We start from the raw sequence: 19,492 nt of genomic DNA on the forward strand, positions 1-19,492 counted from the left end.
GCCATGTATTTCCGAGTTCACCTGCAGATTGTGGCGGCGCTTGGACATCTCTGGTCTATTCCACGTTGTGATCCTGGCTTGCGGAAAGACGTACAGAGGGTTTGGGTACAAAGAATTTATTATGTTTTGTTCCCACTAGCTCGAGCATACGGAGACTCTAATTTGGTCAATACACCATTTCCAGAGGCCCAACGAGCTCTTCCCCTCCTTGGGAACTGGATCGAGCAAAGGATCCGAGATCTCTCTCCCACTCATCGCGACGCTCAAAACTGGTTCGCTACTGATGCTGTCATGCTTGTCATGATGGCTTATGTTTTCCACGGGCGTCAATTACCATCATACATTTGGCATGACCTGCGGATGTTTAAGTCCATTCAGTGGGTCCTCAATCCGCGGTCTCAAAGCTCATACGCGCATGACATGATGTATCTGTTGGTAACCGAGGCTCAAGCCCCTGTCGTGCAGGGTGCGAACTTTTTTGGGTGAGTCTCGAGCATCCCCTCCATTTCATGTATGATAATTCCTCATCTCTGCAAAAGATGGGCGGTGGAAAAGTGCCCCTCCATCGACCTTAATGCCCTTGTCTATTATTTGGAACATCTTTCGCTGCGTGTCATATCTGAATGTAGACGTGCCAGAGAAGACCCCTATCACAGTCTGCTGCTCCCCCGTTCCTGGGCTATCTTTATGACAGGCATGAACACTCAGGCTCCTAGATGTAACTTCAACATTTATCTCTTCTTGGGTCATGTTGTGAGCCTGCTACGGACTGTCAACAATTGGAATGGATACGGCAAGTTTCATTTCACGTTCGGGAGCTTCATATTTGTAACTGCGGTATTGCCCCGTAAAGGATCGCTCACATTCCAAGGACGCCCATTTCCGCTTTCATGGACATTGAGAGGAGAAATCCTAGCCAGAATGTGCGTGTCAGCAATGTGGCTTCAAAGCTAGAGGATAATGTTACTAAATTTCTGACTGGCGCAGCTGCCGTGCACTAGTGCTTAGTCGGTGTCAGCTTTCGGTGCTTCAGTTTCGCTGTGCTTACTTCCTAATTATCAGTTGGATTCAACTGTCCGGCATCGGCAAACGAGTGGAGGGTCTCAATTTTGAATTCGATCACGATGAGTTTCGACCCTAAAAGGCCTCATGGTAATCTATACTCAAGGTAAGCTTAACTATTGAAATGAACTACTCAGCTAACTGCCGTACACAAGATATGCGAACGCGAAGGAGTGGTGGGACTTAGTGAGAGCCCTAACTTTCCACAGGGTTCAGGACGATCTGGTTCTACTTTACAAGAAGGGATTAAAAACTATCACAGCATTTCCAGCGATCCCACGCATAGAGTTCACTGATCTTGATGATATCAAATTAAAACTGGCCGGGAAATTCGATCAGAGCGTCATGACAGCAACTGCAGTTGACGCAGCGACAGCGACGACAGTGGAGGAAGTAGAGGACGAAGCACCACCCGAGGACGAAGGACTCCTCGTTTCCGCAGAGCCCTTCACCCAGCCCACTGTTCCTGCCGATCCTGAAGTCATTAAGGCCACGCGAACTGACGATGGGCTCGAGCATGCTGTAGCGATCATTCAACGCTGCTATCGACAACACAGAATTCGCAGAGAGCTCATCGAATTTTCCAAGCTCCACAAAATATTCTATGAGTGCGCAAAAGATACACAGCGACTAGTGTTTGACTGGAGTAAAGAGCCCAGGCATCGCCACTGCTATATCTCGCTCGTTCGAGGCCCGCTTCCTCATGTCTTGTTTGTGTTATCAAAAATGCTGGTGCTTGTTAGGAATGCGAAGGGTGCGGGTACTCGCAGGCTTGGTGGTGCCAAATCTGAGACTGATATAGAGCGCGGTATGGAGAGGGTCCGAGCGCTCAAGTACGTCAAGCATTCGCAGCTCACGCTGGAGCTCTGTACTAATCCTCGCGCCAGGGATATATACAAAACAATCCTTAGACTTCAAGAATCAATTGGTCCGGGCAGTGACGCATTCCGCTCAGGAGATTCCGCGAAGTTGAAGAAACATGTGGAGGCTACGAGGGAGGTTCTCAAGGTATCGAAGCCTTACTTGAAAATCTCCGATATTAAAGAACTGGAGGGGCATATGGCTATTGGAATTAAGGGTATTATCACCCTACCTTCGCCACCGAAGAAGAACGATGAGAAGCCCTCGCTAAACACGGAGGATATTGATGGGGTATATGTTGGTGCGACAAGGGTGGGGTAATTTACCTGGGATATGGGTGTGCGATCAAACTAGAATTCTGCTGCAAGTGTCAATTACTTCAGCATTGCCTAGTTCTGTACATTTTCGGGATGGGACTGGATAGTTAATCTGGTGTACGTGTCAGTGTGATTGGTGATCTGATTGCATTTTCGAGTGACTGTGCTCGATCTAGTTTCTCTGTTCTCGGTATGCAGAGTAGGCAGATATGTATTGTGCTTCAGTCATCAATATGTAGCACATACACATGAACCTCAGCGTTGATGCGAGCGTTAGAGCAATGTGCCGATAAAGTAGGCTTGTTGGAAGAATTACTTAATGCTCACTGACATGCAAAATTAATCATTTGAGCTTCCTGATGTTTGACATAGCCCAAATATTGGAGGACGAATTTGATGGGTTGTGAGATGGCAACGAGTGACTCACCATGCACGCCGGTGAGACATCCGACAATTGATTCGGAACTTTATTTCTTTCTCACGAGTTCGCGTTGTCCCACTTTGTCACCAAGGGCGTATCTCTCCACTTATGCTGTAGACCTAGACGTTATTTATAATCTCGTCCTCATTTGTTTCTCATCTGCTAGAGACTGAGGTTCGTTGTTTCGACTTTCACTAGCGCGCGTGCGCCTTCACTTATATCGTATTCCACCAAACACTGCACGCTAACTTATTAGTTTACAGGCCCAGTGGCTCTCTATTTATAATCTAGGTCTCATCCTGCTATCCGCTAGAGACTGAGGTTTGTTACTTTGATCCTCACTGGCTCATGTCTTTCCACTTACATGGAGCCCTGTACGCTATTAGGTTACGATCCCAGCAGCTCTCTAACCTTAACTCGCCATTGACCACAATCGTCAAGATGACCTCAAATACTACTAGAGTTGATTTCGAGATCTTCGAGCGCGACAGACTTAGGTCAGACGGATCAAACTACGAGGCTTGGAAGACAATGGCTAAGCTTGTCCTAATGGGCAATGGTTTATTGGGGTATATCGATGGTTCTAAGGCCAAAACCACCCCCTCTACGTCTCCCGACCTTCCTTCCGCTACTCCTACGCTCGCTACCATTCCTTCTCAACCTGTCACCATGACTCCTGAAGAGATCGGGAGGAGGGCAATTCAGCTGCCCTTCTTCAGATTCTAGTATCCATCGAGAATGGAGTCGCGGCCCTGCTTACTAATACCGAGGACGCATCCAGGGCGTGGACCATTATCACGAATCATTTCGAGAGTGGGAGTAGTATACTGCAACGGGGAATGCATTGCGCCAGGAGTGGGCGGTCCGCCGGCGCTCTGCATACCGACCCCATTGCTGTTCATAGATGCATGGGCATCGTACGCGCTATACTGGTTGACAGTCACCTGAACGTCGTGCGACTGACCCGATGATAGCACGAACAAGTCAATTCGAAGAGTGGGCATCCATTGAACCCCATAAAGAAGCGTTCACGAGGCGTCGATCGGCAATAGCGAGTTCCAGGGCACGCGATTCCGTGCACGCAGAACGATGCATCAGGAACCATCATCAACAACGAGGAAGAACTTACCTGATTGGGCCGCCTCATAGCCGGGGACATTATTAGTATGCATTGGATATTCGGGACCATAGTGCTGGGGATGAGGAATATAGGCTAAGTGTGGACGAGGGGGGACATGATGCTGAGGCGTACTGGAGGGATTGGTGGTCTGATTGCTGGTGAACGACCTGAGATTGTTGCTGTGCATTTTGTGCCAATGGACGATGTTGCTGTTGTTGGTTTCCAGCTGGTGCCGATGAATGGTGGGGTATGGATTGGTGGGGCGGAGCAGGCTGGTATACATCTGGGTACGGACGTGATGGCGAATTCGTAGGATATTCCTGAGGATTATTTGGATATTGTTCGTGTTCAAAGGAACGCGGGTCGTCGCCCATCGTTATCTAGGGCAAGCCGACGGCGGATCGCTCGTCGAGAGGGCAATTTGGTGGATGGTTCGTTATTCGGGGCTGATGATAATCGTAAGGTTGGCACAAGACGAGTTGACGCCACAAGGTAAAAGGCCGATCACGGGCTAAGTCCTGGGAATGGTTGCACAATATTGTCCTTGATTGAGTGGAATTAAAGTATCTGCCAGGGACCTGGTGAGTGCTTGGGGAGGAACGAGGACAGAACACAGGAATGAAGACTAGACCCACCAAAATTCTTATGGCCTGTCGTACACGTGTGTAATGAAAAAAGGGCTTGAATGGCAAAGAAAAGGGAACTGCCTGAACGTGATTCGCCCGCGTCCCTATGAGTTGTTGGTGGTGTTGTCGGTGGTGGGCGCTTCTGCAGAGACAGGCGGGTGTGGGTGGTTAAGTATGCACCCAAGGCCAAAAGAAACGGAACACACGGTTGCAGGGTGTCTGCAGCGGGGGCGCTAGACGTTATTTACTGGGTCCACGAGGCTAACATGTTCACAGGTGTTCCCGTCATGGACTCGGAGGCAAAAGCGAGGACTCAAGCTACAATTGCAATTTATCGCATCGTTCGGGACGACGACGACAACGATCCACACCCGTATGCATCCTCCTCGCGTCTCTTCCCAACGCCCGCGGAGTCCTCGCAATCGATCCTCCGTAGACGCGACCTCGTAGTCGGATCACACTGCTTACTCAAATCGGGTATCGGATGGTTTTAATTACGCTTCAGATAAAAAGCTACCGACGATGCGGAAACTGCGATTCAGGGCGAGGGGGGAAAGCGTCCTTTCATATTATATTTGATACAGAGATATGATACCTGATACACCGGGTGGTTAGTCTGTGAAACTATGACAGGAAGGGGGGACAGTGAGAACACGTCAAACCCCGCCATCAAAGTGCCAGTGCGACTCACACGTCACGGATTGAGTCGTGAGCAAAGTGATGTGATTCGGAATGAGTAGGTAGAGTTGTTTCAGCTTCGCTAAGGAGGTGGATTTTGATCGGTCGAAGCAGAAGTCAGGCGCAATAAAGTCCTCTCAAGCATTGTCTGAAACAGTGGAAACGTGTCGGTTTCTTTGTAACGTTCCAGTAAGGGAAAAGCAACGGGTTCGGCGTTAGCATTGATCTCTCTTTCCTCCGTCGAACTCGAGTCAGCTTCTTCATGGTCAAGTAAAGAAACCAGATTCGTGTCAATCGGCAACGCCCCCAAGAAATTAAGCGACCCGCGCCGTGCCATTGCTTCTCCACCACCAGTACTGAAAACATTGCTCACTTTCCCGCAGCATGGACAAACGTATCCACTCATATTCTCTATCAAGCCTAGGACGGGCAGGTTGACGTTTCGAGTGAATGACAGACATTTCAAGGCATCCGCTAGAGCGACAGCCTGTGGAGTTGTCACGATTATCGAGGAAAGGTGGGGATGAAGAGGCGCAAGGTGTTCCATGAGCGATAGATGTTCGTCCGATGTTCCTACCCGCACACCAAAGTCATCAAGCGAAAGTAAACTTTGACTCAAAATACAAAAATACTTGCCAGGCGGCGTATCTACGACAAGGTAGTCAAGATCTCCCCATTTAACATCACTAAGAAACTGGCGAATCATAGCATTCTTCTTTGGACCACGCCAAACAACCGAATCTCCTTTTCCCTTCAATAGGAATCCAACGCTCATACAAGCAAGTCGCCGTTCGGGCCCGTCGGCATACACTGGAACCCATCCATCCGTGCTCTGGCGAACGCTATGTCCATCCACGCCAAGCATGCGGGGAATAGACGGCCCAGTAAGATCTATATCTAGTATTCCCACCCGAGCGCTTGGATCGTGCGCATAAAGTGAGAGGGCCAACTGTGTCGAAACGGATGATTTGCCCACCCCACCTTTGCCAGCCAGGACGATAACGACATTTTTCACACTAGCAAGTCTGCGCGCCACTGGACTGTCTAACTGCATGGTGTTCAGTACAACGGTTGCGCCCGGCCCGGGGCACGCAAGGAGCCAGCATATGAAAAAAAGCCGATATTAAAATCACGATGCTAAAGTAGGTTCAGCTCTGTCGCTGAGATGTGTAGCTCACACAGGACTCCACTCGGGTAGCTTCAACCACAAGTTCTTGAGGTAGATGCACTACTGAAGGAGTTCGAATCCTCTTAGATGGAACTGGATTTGGAGTCTCTGAAATTACATATAAAGGGGATAGTAACCCAGCACCACGAAAAAGTCCCTCCAAATCATCACTAAATGTCGACTGGTATAAGTTGTTGGTCCCCTTTATCTAATTCGTTTTGGATGGTGGATTTGGGCACCCAGTGAAATATGGGTATCGTGTCCGTAGCGCTGACAGGAGAGCAAGAATCGATGCTTCGGAACAAACAGGCACACGTTTTTCGCGGTGCCAGTGACCGCGGTTCTCAGGAAAGAGTCAGAGGACGCACATGCATAGGTAAGGAAAACATTAGCCGCCGGCTGAGTTCAGGGATGAGAAAAAAGTGAGCTCGAACTCTGGGACATTCGGGGTAAAAACCAAGTTGACAATCACCCAGTAGCAGAGCACTGATATCAAGGCTAGGATTGCTAAAATCGTGGGAATCATCTGACCGCAGACTCTGATGAAACAAAAACACTGCAATCTGTGAGCTAGCTCGTACTCCAAGTACTCCCAAAACCATCCTGCCTTGATAGATCCATCATGCCACCCCAAAGGGATCCTCATGGTCACAAGTGGGCTCGCTAGTACCTTTCATATTCTTCAGGACGCCTTGGAGAAAGTGGTCACGTAAGAGGTCATTGGCGAGGGGACACAAATCCCGGTTCCCGATGCAGCCCAATTTGAGGACCTTTCCTCGTGGCCAGAAACGAAGGAGATGACATGGCCTCGCTGTTGCGACTCGCAGTGAGAACAGACATAAGATTGGCACGTCCCATGCATCATGCAATTCGCTGCGCAGCAACAGCACATTCTGAATCGAGCCGATCTTTGTTGATCCTCCAGCCTCCGCGAGAGGGGCAGGATCTGTGACGCTACTTGGTGGGAAAATGTGCGCTGCTTTGAATCGACTACAATCACCTCTGATGACTGGAAGGCCTGAGATAAGTCGGGCACGAACACGCGTTCGGTAGTGCTCTGTCTGTGGGAAATCCATCGGGTTTGTACCACATGTCTTGTTGGGGGTGTGCAACTTACCCTTGAAGGAGTGGAGATAGTTGGATGGCGAACACGAGCTGAAAGGGTGTTCCAACCCACTGATCGGGGTACCATCTACAAGATAATGCATGACGACGCCACAGAGTGAATCAATTTGTACGTACCTGGACAAAGGAGTATGTCCCTGATTCGGGGACTTCTGCACCTGGAGACAAAGAGCCGGGGCACGGTCTCGCCGGAACGAAAAACCGCCCCATTTCCGTTTAAGAAAATAACCATCTTTGGGCGGCTGTGGAACAGTTCCCAATCCATGATGCCGCCTAAGACACATGAAAGTGGTCAGGAGGACAACGAAAGCTCAGCGGTCGATCAAATAACAAACTCGGCAAGATGTTTGCGTCAAAATCGCGAAGAACAACATCCAGGTTTTGATCCATGGTAAAGTGGCCAGTGAAGAATATGTGACGCAGGGCATCCTCGGACGACTGTGAATGTGTGTGTGTGTGGGTGTCACTTTAAGTATGTATCTGTGCCTGTTGGCATATGACGGAGCGTACGATGGGTTATACTGTACGCGGTCGGCGCAACATTGTCAACACTAGGAATTGATGCTTTGGGACGTCGCTCTTCCTGTGCAGTTCTTTGTCTGAAGTTGGGTCGCTGGCTAAGTTCAAGGGAAAATGGGACCGAACCCTGGGGCATTCGGGGCAAACACCGGGTTCCTTAGATCCAGATTGTTGAGGGCTGTCTAATAGATAATCGTAGACATCATGACACTAATGATGGGGGGTGATAGATCTCTTTGAATAAATGGTGTCACTACTCCGTGGGATTACATCTGAAGATGGTCTAAAAACTGGGATGCGGCCCCGAACACGTGTCTCGCATTCAGGCTGACTTGCATGCTTCACAGTTTCAACATTCACCGCTTGTATTTCGTGACGAAAATCACTCGTGTCTATCTATTGACGGGCAGTCGTCGCCGCCAAACGGCCAGGCGCACTGTTCATGATCCTCAGAAGTAGGTCCAGACCATTCAGGTTGGGCAATCGAATGGACTTCTTGGCTGGACACGCAGTTTCTGACCAATGCGCGAATGAATATTGGGATTTGGTTGTCGGGTGCGACAAGGCCTTTGGGACACGCGTCTGCTTCTCCTTATTCTAGGGTTTGTCTTCTTTCCACTCTGACTATTATGACATCTGCACGAGCTACATGCGGGCTTCGGTTTGTCCAGAGGGGTTATTGAGCGCGGTGTTTGATGGGGCACTAACCCCTATGTCTTCTGGGCTGGGTGATTTTATCAACCGCTTCAAGTGCCAGTCGACGGACACCACCGCAAATCCATTCATTACTGCATTGGGAGCCAGGGGCGGTGAACTGCGATTCATTGGGTTTTGAAAGAACCGCCATTTCCATGTGATTAGCTGGGACGCATCGAGACAACTGCGATAAGGTGAGCCTTCTTTTGCAAGCCTGAATGGATTCGCAATCGACGCCACTGTATCGCCATAGCTCCATGTAACTCTCCCCTTGTTATAGAGAATAAAGGCGTGGTTACACTGCATCAGCACGGGGCCATCATGTGAGTGAGGATGGTGAACACCTTGGGGCTCGTGGGGATTGACCATGCTGACAGCTCAACTTTGACATTCATTTCATTTCATCTATTCCCATTGGTGTCGCCGGCGGTGCCTTGCTGAACATCTTCGAACTTTCGTGAACGTACCTAGGTTGAGGCCATCATGTCTCCTGTTGCCTTCAGCGCTGCGAAGCGGAAAACTTGCTTCAGATATAGGGGCGGCTCTATTCAGTTTCGCATCCGAGCGTCAGATCCAAATTAGAATTCATGTTACCTTTCACCAATGTTGGAACAGTTGCCCAGAAACGTCCGGGCCGCGAGGAAACAGCTTTATAATCTCCAGATCAGTACGTTTTGACGACTTCCAAACTCCCCTTTCCCTTTACTCGCTGACCGGCATTCCTTTATGGCGAATAAAAGGCGAAAGGATTCTAACGCAAGCCCCTCTTACAATTCACGCCCCGAGTTTTCCTTAAAGAGCTTATCTGCTGCCGGTGGGATTGAGGCCGCGATAAGGGCTTTGGTTTTGGGATACGAAGGTGATGATGAACTTCGAATTCGTTGGGACGTCGAAATTCTTTCCCGTGAGCTCACACGAGCCCCGGACGTTCTAGTTGTTTTATTATCGAGTGAGTGCCAAGGTGTTGTTTCGAGCCACTCCTAATTGTCTATTCGCCCCAGGTAATCATGATATGCGTTCCTTCTTTTCCGGATGGATACTTGACCAGTTTCCCTCCGATCCGGGAAAATTCTCAACGTCGTCTCAACGCTCAGTACTCGACGCTCTCGTGAATGTTATCGGGAAGATAGCTCCTCCCTGGGATGTCGACCAAAGTCTTTTCAAAGAGCATCTCCGAACTGTGCCACTCGTCACGCAGGCTCTACAATCCCTGGAAGCAATGCGGTTCGACGATGATTCTGAACCATACACTCCAGTAATTCCCGAGCTGAACAACACTCGGAAGAGGCAGAAGACTTCTCGACAGCAAAAACGGGAATCTGTGCGTGCAACTCAGAAGCAGCTTTCTGATGCCAAGGCTCTCGAAGCTCTTTATGTTGAATTACCCACCTCACAAGAGGGCTGGACACTTCTTTCCAAAGATTTCTTGGATTCACAGTGTGACTCTCTTCAGGTGCATTTAGGCATGATGGACTTTCGATTTGCATTAGTTGATTCAACCCTTCTACTAGTTCCTGATCGACATACTTGGAATCAAGGGCGTTCAAGCTGTCATCTTCGAATTCGTACTGAAAGTTGTCCAAGCACCTGTTGAAGCACTGCCAGTACCTCGGCCTCAGAGGTGTTCTGAGGCCGTTGGTCCAGTACCCGAAAACAATGCTGAGGAGTTCCAATCTGAGAAAATGAGATATCCAACAATCTCTCCCGATAAAGCGAGGCACTCGTTTGAGTGGCCTGCCGAGTTCGGAGAGTGGAATATCTATATCTCTTCTACTGCGATCAAGCATCTTCGTCAGTTTCGTCGCGCTGACAAGTCCACATTTAAGATTATTCAGGAAAAGATCATTCAACTTTCTGAAGGTTATCCATTATCTAGTATGCTTCTTTCCATGCGCTCATCATAGCCCCTCTGTGCCCGTAGGGTTCTTTTCTGGATCAAATCAGAAGCGGCTGGAAGGTGCTCCAAATGATGTACCCATTTACGAGGCGAAGATGACGGGCGATTTGCGTCTCGTATACCAAATCGACATTGCGGTCGATTATGAGGCAAAGGTACGTGCCGCTACACCGTCTTTCTGGGCATTCATGCTGATGTTTTGATCATTTCAGGTTGACAAGCAAATCATCAGAATTCATGGGATTTATACTCATGCCCAATTTGACCATCGTCTTTGGAGTCGGGTAGCACAAACTATTCGAAGGGTCGATGGAGCTTATAGAAGCATGTGAGTACACGAAGAGGTGACTTGGACGGAACGGGTATTCAGTGCTCGGTGCTCTGCGTCAGGATCAATTACCGGGTGCAGCCTCGTCAAGTTGGGGTAGGAGCGAACAACGTAACTCCGCCTCAGGTCTGGCCACATTCCGACAACAATTTCAAGTCGACCATCATTGGCGCAGAATCAGCGTCCGCCCTCTCCGAGGACCAATGCCTAGAATTACACAAGATACTGTCTCTCGAAAAGTTTATTCCCTATTCGGCGGTGGGTTTTTCGTTCAAGTATCGAGCATAACACCATGATTAATGGAACCCTTTAGGCAGTCTTAAATAGTGAGGACATTGATCTGGGAGTGGTCTAGAACTTGAGTGCTACTTTTTGTACAGCAATTCTTCAGGATATCGATGCCGTCCATCCATTTTTCGTCTCGTGAGTCTCCAGCCAATTGTCGCCAGGTTCAGCATTAAAAGGGGACTCGGACAGGCAAGCCGAGATGAAAATAATTCAGCATCCTTCATCGTGTTTTGTGATCGGACGAAGTGGCACTGGTCAGTGGATCGTATAGTCCACCGTGTTTCGCCTTGATGTGTCCCTTTTCAGGCAAAACCACAACTATGGTGTTCAAACTCCTCCGTTTCGAAGAGGCCCGCAGACAATCGGGGTTTTTGGGTGGATCTGGCCAGATCCGCCAAGTCTTTCTAACACAGTCCCACGTGCTGGCTTCGAAGGTGGAAGAGTACTATTTGCAGTTATTGGAGGCTACGCAACTTGGTTCCGCCCTTGTTTCAGGGATTAGGCGCGTTAAATTGTCGGAGAAACATCTAACTGAACTGGACGAAGAGGCTGATGATCGACCCGATCTGCCTGAACGTTTCTCGGAGCTTAAGGATGAGCATTTTCCTTTGTTCCTTACTTATGATCAGGTAGGTAGTTGGCTTGTTCTTGAATAATTTTCGAATGGACGGCTTTTTTACGGTGTATAGCTGCGACGAATGCTCGAGACTGAGTATGACGTCGTGTGGCATCGCTCTGCTTCTCATAAGACGAAGGCACCGGCGACGACGCCCCAAGTCACGAAGCAAAAGAATCTGACGGATCTCATCGCCAATGACACTTGGGATTCGTCTGACTCCTCACCTGACGCTCGCCGCGGCCACAGTGGCCTTGTTACGTTCGAGTGAGTAATTCTCCTTGGTTGTTGAATAATTGGTATACATTAAACTGTTTCCAGAGCTTTTAAGGCACATTATTGGAGTCACATGGATCAAAGACAGATCAAAGGCCTAGGTATGAATCAATTGTCCAGTGTGATGAGGTTGATGCGTACCTTCCACAACATGGGCAGATCCCGCTCAGGTTCTAAGCGAAATTATGTGAGATTCCAGATACCTCCATCATCAGGAGGTCCTAACTTCTTAGCAGAGGCGTAATCTGTGGACATAAGGACACCATGAAAACCAATAGTGGCTATCTCACTCGGGAAGCGTATACTGCTCTCAGCCATCGTGTGAGTCTCGCCCTAACTTGTTTTAACGCACGACTGATAACCGTGTAGTCGCACTCTGCCTTCGCTTCGGATCGTAGCCGTATATATGATATGTTTGAGAGGTATCACAGGTTGAAGATCGCCAATAATGCGTTTGACACTGCAGACAGGTTCGAATTTGCAGCTTTCGTTCAGGCTCCACTTACAAACGTTTTCGTCTAGGACCCACAAAATCCTTCGGAAGGTGGATCCAAAGCTCGCCAATATTGATTTCCTCTACGTCGACGAGGTCCAAGATTTGCTTACTGTTGATACGAAACGTTTGTCTTTGATTTTATTTTGAGCCATGTGTTGACGCAACCTGGGACTTCAGTGCTTCGCGATTTGTGTCCTAATCCACGCGGACACTTCTGGGGGGGCGACACCGCCCAGACGATCTCTGTGGGCAGCAGCTTTCGGTTCGAGGACCTCAAGGATTTGGTGTACCAGGAGGAGGTACGGATGGATTCAATGATCTTCGCTTCTGAACTGGCTTCTCAATCTCTCCGTTAGCTAAATGACCCGCTCGTGAAAAGAGGGGCCCGCCAGGCCGTGAAATCTGAGGTGTTTGAACTCCTCGTCAACTATCGGAGTCACGGTGGCATCGTGGAGTGTGCAGCGTCCATCATTGACCTCCTTTCTACAATGTTTCCGTACTCTATAGACAAGTTGCAACGAGAAGCCTCTATTGTTGCAGGTCCAAAGCCAAGGGTGTTCCGTGAGAAATTAGTACATTGGGAACAATTCCTCTGCGGTCCCGGGTGGGTGTTTTATTCCCTATAGTGCCCACTAAACTTACGACGTCTTCTTGATATTAGCGATACACGACTCGATTTCGGCGCGCGTCAGGTTATTATTGTACGGAATGACGAAGCCCGGGATGAAGTTCGGGCAGCCCTTGGCGATGAGGGTCTCGTGCTTACTCTTCTGGAAAGCAAAGGTAGAAATTTCCCCTATATCGCATTCAACGCTTACACGAGCCAGGGCTGGAGTTTGATGATGTCCTTCTGTACAACTTTTTTGGGTCTTCTCCCGCCTCGCCTGCCCAATGGAGGGTGATACAATCAAAGAACGCAGATCCCGTCAAGCACCGAGTCATTGAGTCCGAGCTAAAACGTCTTTACGTGGCGGTCACAAGAGCTCGTCATCACATCTGGCTTTGGGATTCTAGTGACGTTGCTGCACCGATGCTTGTATGTCATTTAACACTTTCCTCAACAGCGGGAATACGACGTTGTAATGTAGAATCACTGGATATCACTGGATCTTGTCAAGATACATGGCCCATCGGAGCCTTTCCCCCAGTTGGCAAGTACGTTTTCGTGCCCGGATGTTTTTTGATGGTCTGCTAACTAACCATAGCAACATCGACGGTTGACGAGTGGTATTCCACTGGGAGAACCCTCTTTTCTCGTTCTTTATTCGCTCAAGCTGCATCATGTTTTGAGAAAGCTCAACGTCCACATGACAGAGACATGGCCTTGGCATATCAGAGGAGGAAGGATGCGCGGTCCTTGCAACCCGGTGACCAACGATTTGTGGCCTTCAATGCGGCGGGCAGTGCCTTTGAAACATGCGCTCAACTCCCCTCCGTCGGAGCACTAGCGTTGAGACGCAGGGCGGGAGAATGTTTTGTTGAGGGAGGCGATTATGCTTCTGCTGGCATCAATTTTGAGGCAGCAGGGTGTTTCACTGATGCTGCCCTTAATTACCACAAAGCTCAACGGCTTGATGATGCTGCCAGGCTCGTACGGCCCCCAGACGGGACGCCCTCGCTCGTGAAGGAGCCTATTTGTGGGAAGATTCTGGATAGCGTCAAGCTGCAGTTTTTGCGACTGAGTAATATCGAGTATGTTTCCTGTTTATCCGTCTGTACCAGGTCCCTGACCTTGCAACGCTACCAGACGGGCCGGCCCATTATTCGATAGTGCTGATGAAGAAGTCGAGTTTGTGAACGATTATTTGCACGAACGTTCTGACCTTGCAGCAGCTATATACAAACAGAAGGGGGAGTATATAGCTGCGGCAAAGATACTTTCAAGGGATGGTCAGCATAGGGAAGCCGCTGAATGCTGGGTTTTGTCCGGGCGCCCTGAGGCACAGCAGCATGCGGCAAACTTCCTGTTGTGGGAACTTTGGAACATAGCACTCTTTGTTCCCGACGTTTCGTCTCTGAGGGAGTCTGTTGACCTTCTCAGCGCCATCCCTAGAAGTAGTCTTTCTGAGGCTTGCGCTTCGGAAGTAAGTTACGGTTTCACGACGACCTCCGCACTTCTCTGATTTTTGCGCCAGGTAGACATGTTCAGGGCCATCATAATGAAGGACCAGACGAGCTTATTCAATATCGGCCGCGATTTCAAGGGGAAAAATCCCGTCGCGTTGATATTGTCGTTCAGTGAAGCCTTGCGGTATCCATTTGATCTGAAAAGCACCAGCTTGACTGATCTGAGTTTCAGGCTATCTGTAGTTGACGCCTACTGCCAACATCTTATGGTTTTGTTGCGTCGAGACAGACTATGTGATTTTCCTGATGCTGCGAAGCTATTTGGTTTCCATCAATCGGTAGACGTGAATGGCAGGGTTCTTCAGGACGTGTTTCGTGTCGCTCCTGGCTCTCATACAAGCCGAATGTTGGCGGGGGATCGGGCGAAAGGGCTGAACGCCGTGCCATCAATTTCTAAAAACGACGCAAGAAATGTTCGAGGGGACGCTCTTAACAATCTGCTGAGATGGGATCTTGAAGAAGTAATCTGGGAACTACTTTGTAGACTTCATTTCGATCTAACCGAGGCTGTCCTCCTCAAACCTTGCCTTGAGTTCAAGGTATTACGGGAGTGCAAGAAAACTGCGTGCACTCGACTTCACGAAACGGCGCCTAACCTCGACATGTATTTTCGGGTGCATATGCAAATTGTGGTAGCGCTAGAAAATCTCTGGTACATTCCCCACCGTAATCCCGGCCTGCGGAGGGATGTTCAAAGGATTTGGGTCGAAAGGATATATTCGGTGTTGTTCCCACTGGCTCGAATGTGTGGAGACTCTAATTTGGTCCGCGCGTTCCCTGAGGCCCACCGAGCTCTTCCCCTTGTTCGAAATTGGATCGAACAAAGGGCCCGAGATCTTTCTCCTAGCCACCATACTGCTCAAGCTAGGTTCACTACTGATGCTGTCATGCTTGTCATGATGGGTCATGTTTTCCATGGACGGCAGTTGCCGGCGTACTTTTGGCATGACTTGCCGATGTTCCACTCCACTCAATGGCTCTTCAATCCCTTGTCTCGAAGTTCATACGTGAATGACATGACATATTTGTTCGTAACTCAGGCTCAGGTCCCCATCGCGCAGGGCGCAAGTTTCTTTGGGTGAGTTTTGTGCGTTCCCCCTTATGGAAATCCCTTATCTTTGCGAAAGATGGGCAGCGGAAACGTGTCCGTCCATCGACCTTAATGTCCTTGTCCACTACCTGGAGCAACTTTCGCTGCGCATGATATTCGAATTTAGACGGGCCCGACAAGACTCCTATCACAATCTGCTACTCCCCCGTTCCTGGGCCATCATGATGACAGGCATGACCGCGCAGGGTCCCAATAATTTTGTTAACATTCATCAACTCCTAAGCCCTGTTATGAATCTGCTACAGACTGTCAACAATTGGAATGGATACGGCAAGTCTCATTTCACGAGTTCCGGAAAACCCATATTCTTAATTATGTTGCTTCGTATAGGATCGTTCACATTTCAAGGACGCCAATTTCCAACTTCATGGGCATTGAGACAAGAAATTCTGGCCAGGATGTGCGTGACAGTAGGATGGGTTTACAGTCACAGGGTAGTGTCACTGAAATCTTAATTGCCGTAGCTGCCGTGCTGTAGTGCTTGGTTCGTGTCAGCTTTCAGTATTTTGATTTCGTGGTCCTCAGTGGGACATTCTTGCTCATCAGTTGGATTCAACCGCCCCACGTCAGCCCATCAGTGGCCGGGATGGATTTTCAATGCAATAACGAAGAGCTTTGACCCTGAAAGGTCTCATGGCAATCTATACTCAAGGTAGGTTTAACCTCATCAAAGCAACTCAGCTAACCGCCTTGAACAAGATTTGCAAGGGCGAAAGAGTGGTGGGACTTAGTGAAGGCCCTGGCTTTCTACGGGACCCAGGACAATCTAGTTCTACTTTACAGGAAGAGCTTCAAAGCTACCACAGCACTTGCGGCGATTCCACGCCTAGAGTTCACCGATCTTGATGATCTCAAATCGAGACTCACCGAGAGGTTCCGTGAGAGCCCTGTGACCGTAACTACGGTTGATGCACTGCCTGCAACAATAGCGGAGCAAAATGAGGACGTAGCGGATGAAGCACCACCCGGAACTGAAGAACTTCTCGAAGCCGAAGAGCCTTTCACCCAGCCCATTGTCCCTGGTGATCCTGAAGTCATCAAAGCCACACGAACTGATGATGGGCTCGAACATGTTGTAACATTGATCCAACACTGCTACCGACGGTACCGGGCTCGCCGGAGACTGATCGAATCTTACGAGCTTCACAAAATATTCGATGAGTGCGCCAAGGATGCGCAACAGCTAGTGTTTGAATGCAGTAAAGAGCGGAAGCATCGCTACTACTACACTTCGCTCGTTCAGGGTCCACTTCCTCATGTTTTATTGGTGCTATCAAGAATGCTGGTCCTTGTTCGGAGTGCGAAGGACGCAGCCACTCTCAGGCTTGATAAGGCTAAATCTGGGGCTGATATAGATCGCGGTATGGAGAGGGTCCGAGTGCTCAGGTACGTCAAGCATTCAGCACGTAAAGGGATTCTGTTGGACCTCCCTACCAGGGACGCGTACAAGGCAATCCTCGAACTCCAAGAGTCGATTGGTCCGGGCAGTAAAACATTCCGGTCAGGAGATTCCGCAGAGTTAAAGAAACATGTGGAGGCTGCGAAGGGGGCTCTCGAGGCGTCCAAGTCTTACCTGAAAACCTCCGATATTGAGGAACTGGAGAAGGATATGGCTATCGGAATTAAGGGAATTATCACCCCACCTTCACCACCGAAGAGGAAGGACGAGAAGCCCTCGCTAAACACGGAGGATATCTAAGGATATTAGTTGGATGTAGGTTGATGGGTGTGTGGGTTGATGACGTCTTGCCGAGGGAGGGGCAGTTTGTTTGGGATATTGGTGTGCAACCAGCCATACCTTGGTTCTGGGGGTTTTGTTTCTTTGCTGAAGGTCTCAATTGCCTCAGCATTCCTTAGTTTTGGGACCGTGGATTGGATAGTTGACGTGGAATTTGATAATGTTGCTCAACCCGAAGTTGTTTCTCCGTATCACTATGCTCCGTATATATATGTGCCCATCAAGCCATCGTGTTGTGATAGCAACGAGTGGTTGATCAAAAAATTTATGCGTAACATGCACCCAGTCTCACGTCGGCGAGACATTCGGGCATTCAACGGAACCATAGTATGTTTAAATTTTTGCTTACTATATATGTACCTTGTGTCGTTTTCTTTCCATTCGTCTCAGTTTTCGCGTTGTCTGCTGCAGACTGGGGTTCGTTGCCTTGTTCTCGCCAAGCGCGCGTCGCTCCAATTATATTATATCCTCTAGGGCCGAACATTCTTTACAATTTAGTTTTCGTCGCGTTGTCTTCCAGAAACTGAGGTTCGTTGCTTTGTTGTGCACTAGCGCTCATCTCTTCACTTATATTGTGCTCCACCTCGAGCCCAGCAGCCCTCTAATTTCGGGTCAGGAACTCGCCATCGACTACAATCACCAAGATGACTTCAGATACCATTCGAGTTGATTTCGAGATCTTCGAGCACAACAGGCTTAAGTCAGACGGATCAAACTACAGGACTTGGAAAACAATGATTGAGCTCGTATTAACGCACCACGGCCTATTGGGATACATCGATGGTTCTGAGGTCAAACCCACTCCTTCTGTGTCTCCCGACACTCCTTCCACCAGTCGCACACCCGCTGCCACTCCTCGACCTGCCGCCATGACTCCTGAAGGGATTTGGAAGAAGGGCAATTCCGAAGCCCTTCTTCAGATAATGGTGTCCATTGACGATGGAGTTATGGCTCTGATCACCAACACCGAGGACGCATCCAAGGCGTGGACCATCATCAAGAATCGCTTCGAGGGTAACGGGATCCAATTGGCCGTTCGTTTGCTTGAGAAGCTATTCCGGTCTACTATTCAGCCTGAAAAGGATATTGTAACCCAGATTCAGGGGATTGAGAGGGCGGCGCTGAGGCTAAACTCACTTGGTTACCCGATTAGCGAGGAGGTTCAAGCCGTAGCACTCATCATGTCGTTGCCCGAAGAGTGGAAAGCCCTGCGGACCGTCCTCGTGTGCAAGCCCCCTTCAACCGTCCAAAGCACCATAGACTCCATCCTCTCATATGATCGGGTACTTAAGCAACAACGAGAAGAGGCAATGGCTGGACGCGGTAGGCTAACGTGCGCAAATTGTAAGAAGCGAGGCCACACTGCGGAACAGTGTTGGGCCAAAGGGGGCGGTGCAGAGGGGAAGAGTCCGAAGAGAAATGATGTAAGGGGTAAAGCGGGAAAGAAATTGGGCAGCGGGTAGTATATATTACTCAGCGTAGGCAGCAAAGCTAAAGGCAAAGAACTCGGATGGTGACCATCCGACGTAATATACCAGAGAGAACGGACCTAGCATCGGTGTTGGTTCGCTTGCTCTGTTCGTTTCTTTGTTTCAGGATATATATCTGACGTACGTACGTACCTGGAAGCCTCGATCAGGCTGCTCGTCAGTGTTGTTCGCATTTGATTGCGTTTGACACGGAGACACAATGTGTTCCATCTGGGAAGGACACTGTCTAGCGACAACCTCAATGTATCCCGGACACATCGAGAAGCTAATAGGGGTGACACTAAAGCGGGTGGGAGGACCAGGGAAACAGGAAAATGCTGCACGTCTAAACTTTATTGCGCACCCACCTCTATTTTTGTATACACAGGCGGCACCACCGGACCAAAACATGTGAGGAATTCATGCAAACTATTGCGCTCCCTGACTACCTACTTAATTTTGTATGCATATATGAATGGATGTACATGTTCGTTCCCTCCCTGTCTGATGATGCAAGTTCCAGGTAGTTGTCATCACCATGCATGCATTAGTA

At 49.2% G+C, this 19,492-nt stretch overlaps 7 protein-coding genes across 7 annotated transcripts; 4 read left to right on the forward strand and 3 right to left on the reverse strand.

Annotated features, from left to right (window-relative positions):
- Nucleotides 1-136: 136 nt before the first annotated feature.
- EI90DRAFT_92797 (uncharacterized protein) lies at nucleotides 137-1,290 on the forward strand. Its single transcript, XM_039068258.1, has 6 exons — nucleotides 137-272; nucleotides 370-482; nucleotides 540-793; nucleotides 854-923; nucleotides 988-1,007; nucleotides 1,063-1,290. The coding sequence occupies exons 2-6, from the start codon at nucleotides 421-423 to the stop codon at nucleotides 1,170-1,172; spliced, it is 516 nt and encodes a 171-aa protein (XP_038919633.1). The 5' UTR covers nucleotides 137-272; nucleotides 370-420; the 3' UTR covers nucleotides 1,173-1,290.
- Nucleotides 1,010-2,559, forward strand: EI90DRAFT_93531 (uncharacterized protein). Its single transcript, XM_039068262.1, has 2 exons — nucleotides 1,010-1,895; nucleotides 1,950-2,559. Exons 1-2 carry the CDS (start codon nucleotides 1,408-1,410, stop codon nucleotides 2,242-2,244), a joined length of 783 nt encoding a protein of 260 aa, XP_038919634.1. The 5' UTR covers nucleotides 1,010-1,407; the 3' UTR covers nucleotides 2,245-2,559.
- A 1,552-nt stretch (nucleotides 2,560-4,111) lies between these two features.
- EI90DRAFT_3044371 (uncharacterized protein) lies at nucleotides 4,112-5,230 on the forward strand. The gene is made up of 4 exons (XM_039059336.1): nucleotides 4,112-4,348; nucleotides 4,417-4,549; nucleotides 4,614-5,031; nucleotides 5,099-5,230. Exons 2-3 carry the CDS (start codon nucleotides 4,514-4,516, stop codon nucleotides 4,899-4,901), a joined length of 324 nt encoding a protein of 107 aa, XP_038919635.1. The 5' UTR covers nucleotides 4,112-4,348; nucleotides 4,417-4,513; the 3' UTR covers nucleotides 4,902-5,031; nucleotides 5,099-5,230.
- EI90DRAFT_3144605 (MRP-like protein) lies at nucleotides 5,168-6,139 on the reverse strand (the record flags this gene model as incomplete). The annotated part of the gene is made up of 2 exons (XM_039065165.1): nucleotides 5,168-5,658; nucleotides 5,722-6,139. 2 exons carry the CDS (start codon nucleotides 6,137-6,139, stop codon nucleotides 5,168-5,170), a joined length of 909 nt encoding a protein of 302 aa, XP_038919636.1.
- A 152-nt stretch (nucleotides 6,140-6,291) lies between these two features.
- EI90DRAFT_93698 (uncharacterized protein) lies at nucleotides 6,292-6,864 on the reverse strand. Its single transcript, XM_039068263.1, has 3 exons — nucleotides 6,861-6,864; nucleotides 6,726-6,809; nucleotides 6,292-6,652 (listed from the first exon to the last, which is right to left on the reverse strand). The coding sequence occupies exons 2-3, from the start codon at nucleotides 6,777-6,779 to the stop codon at nucleotides 6,458-6,460; spliced, it is 249 nt and encodes an 82-aa protein (XP_038919637.1). The 5' UTR covers nucleotides 6,780-6,809; nucleotides 6,861-6,864; the 3' UTR covers nucleotides 6,292-6,457.
- On the reverse strand, nucleotides 6,775-8,053 carry EI90DRAFT_92818 (uncharacterized protein). The gene is made up of 5 exons (XM_039068259.1): nucleotides 7,714-8,053; nucleotides 7,496-7,651; nucleotides 7,371-7,429; nucleotides 6,861-7,314; nucleotides 6,775-6,792 (listed from the first exon to the last, which is right to left on the reverse strand). The coding sequence occupies exons 1-4, from the start codon at nucleotides 7,766-7,768 to the stop codon at nucleotides 6,874-6,876; spliced, it is 711 nt and encodes a 236-aa protein (XP_038919638.1). The 5' UTR covers nucleotides 7,769-8,053; the 3' UTR covers nucleotides 6,775-6,792; nucleotides 6,861-6,873.
- Nucleotides 8,054-9,319: 1,266 nt separating this feature from the next.
- Nucleotides 9,320-17,431, forward strand: EI90DRAFT_3119273 (uncharacterized protein; the record flags this gene model as incomplete). The annotated part of the gene is made up of 29 exons (XM_039063198.1): nucleotides 9,320-9,542; nucleotides 9,595-10,046; nucleotides 10,105-10,453; nucleotides 10,515-10,645; nucleotides 10,703-10,818; nucleotides 10,881-11,076; nucleotides 11,132-11,144; nucleotides 11,199-11,241; nucleotides 11,296-11,360; nucleotides 11,413-11,735; nucleotides 11,796-11,989; nucleotides 12,044-12,099; nucleotides 12,158-12,185; nucleotides 12,235-12,319; nucleotides 12,368-12,468; nucleotides 12,521-12,618; nucleotides 12,672-12,793; nucleotides 12,851-13,098; nucleotides 13,156-13,277; nucleotides 13,322-13,530; nucleotides 13,583-13,649; nucleotides 13,700-14,186; nucleotides 14,242-14,578; nucleotides 14,630-15,699; nucleotides 15,749-16,132; nucleotides 16,197-16,216; nucleotides 16,279-16,384; nucleotides 16,441-17,118; nucleotides 17,170-17,431. 29 exons carry the CDS (start codon nucleotides 9,320-9,322, stop codon nucleotides 17,429-17,431), a joined length of 6,585 nt encoding a protein of 2,194 aa, XP_038919639.1.
- Between the last annotated feature and the right edge of the window lie 2,061 nt (nucleotides 17,432-19,492).

The sequence above is a fragment of the Cantharellus anzutake genome (genome assembly GCF_015039405.1).
Source record: "Cantharellus anzutake strain C23 chromosome Unknown EI90scaffold_10, whole genome shotgun sequence".
NCBI classification, from domain to species: Eukaryota; Fungi; Basidiomycota; class Agaricomycetes; order Cantharellales; family Hydnaceae; genus Cantharellus; species Cantharellus anzutake.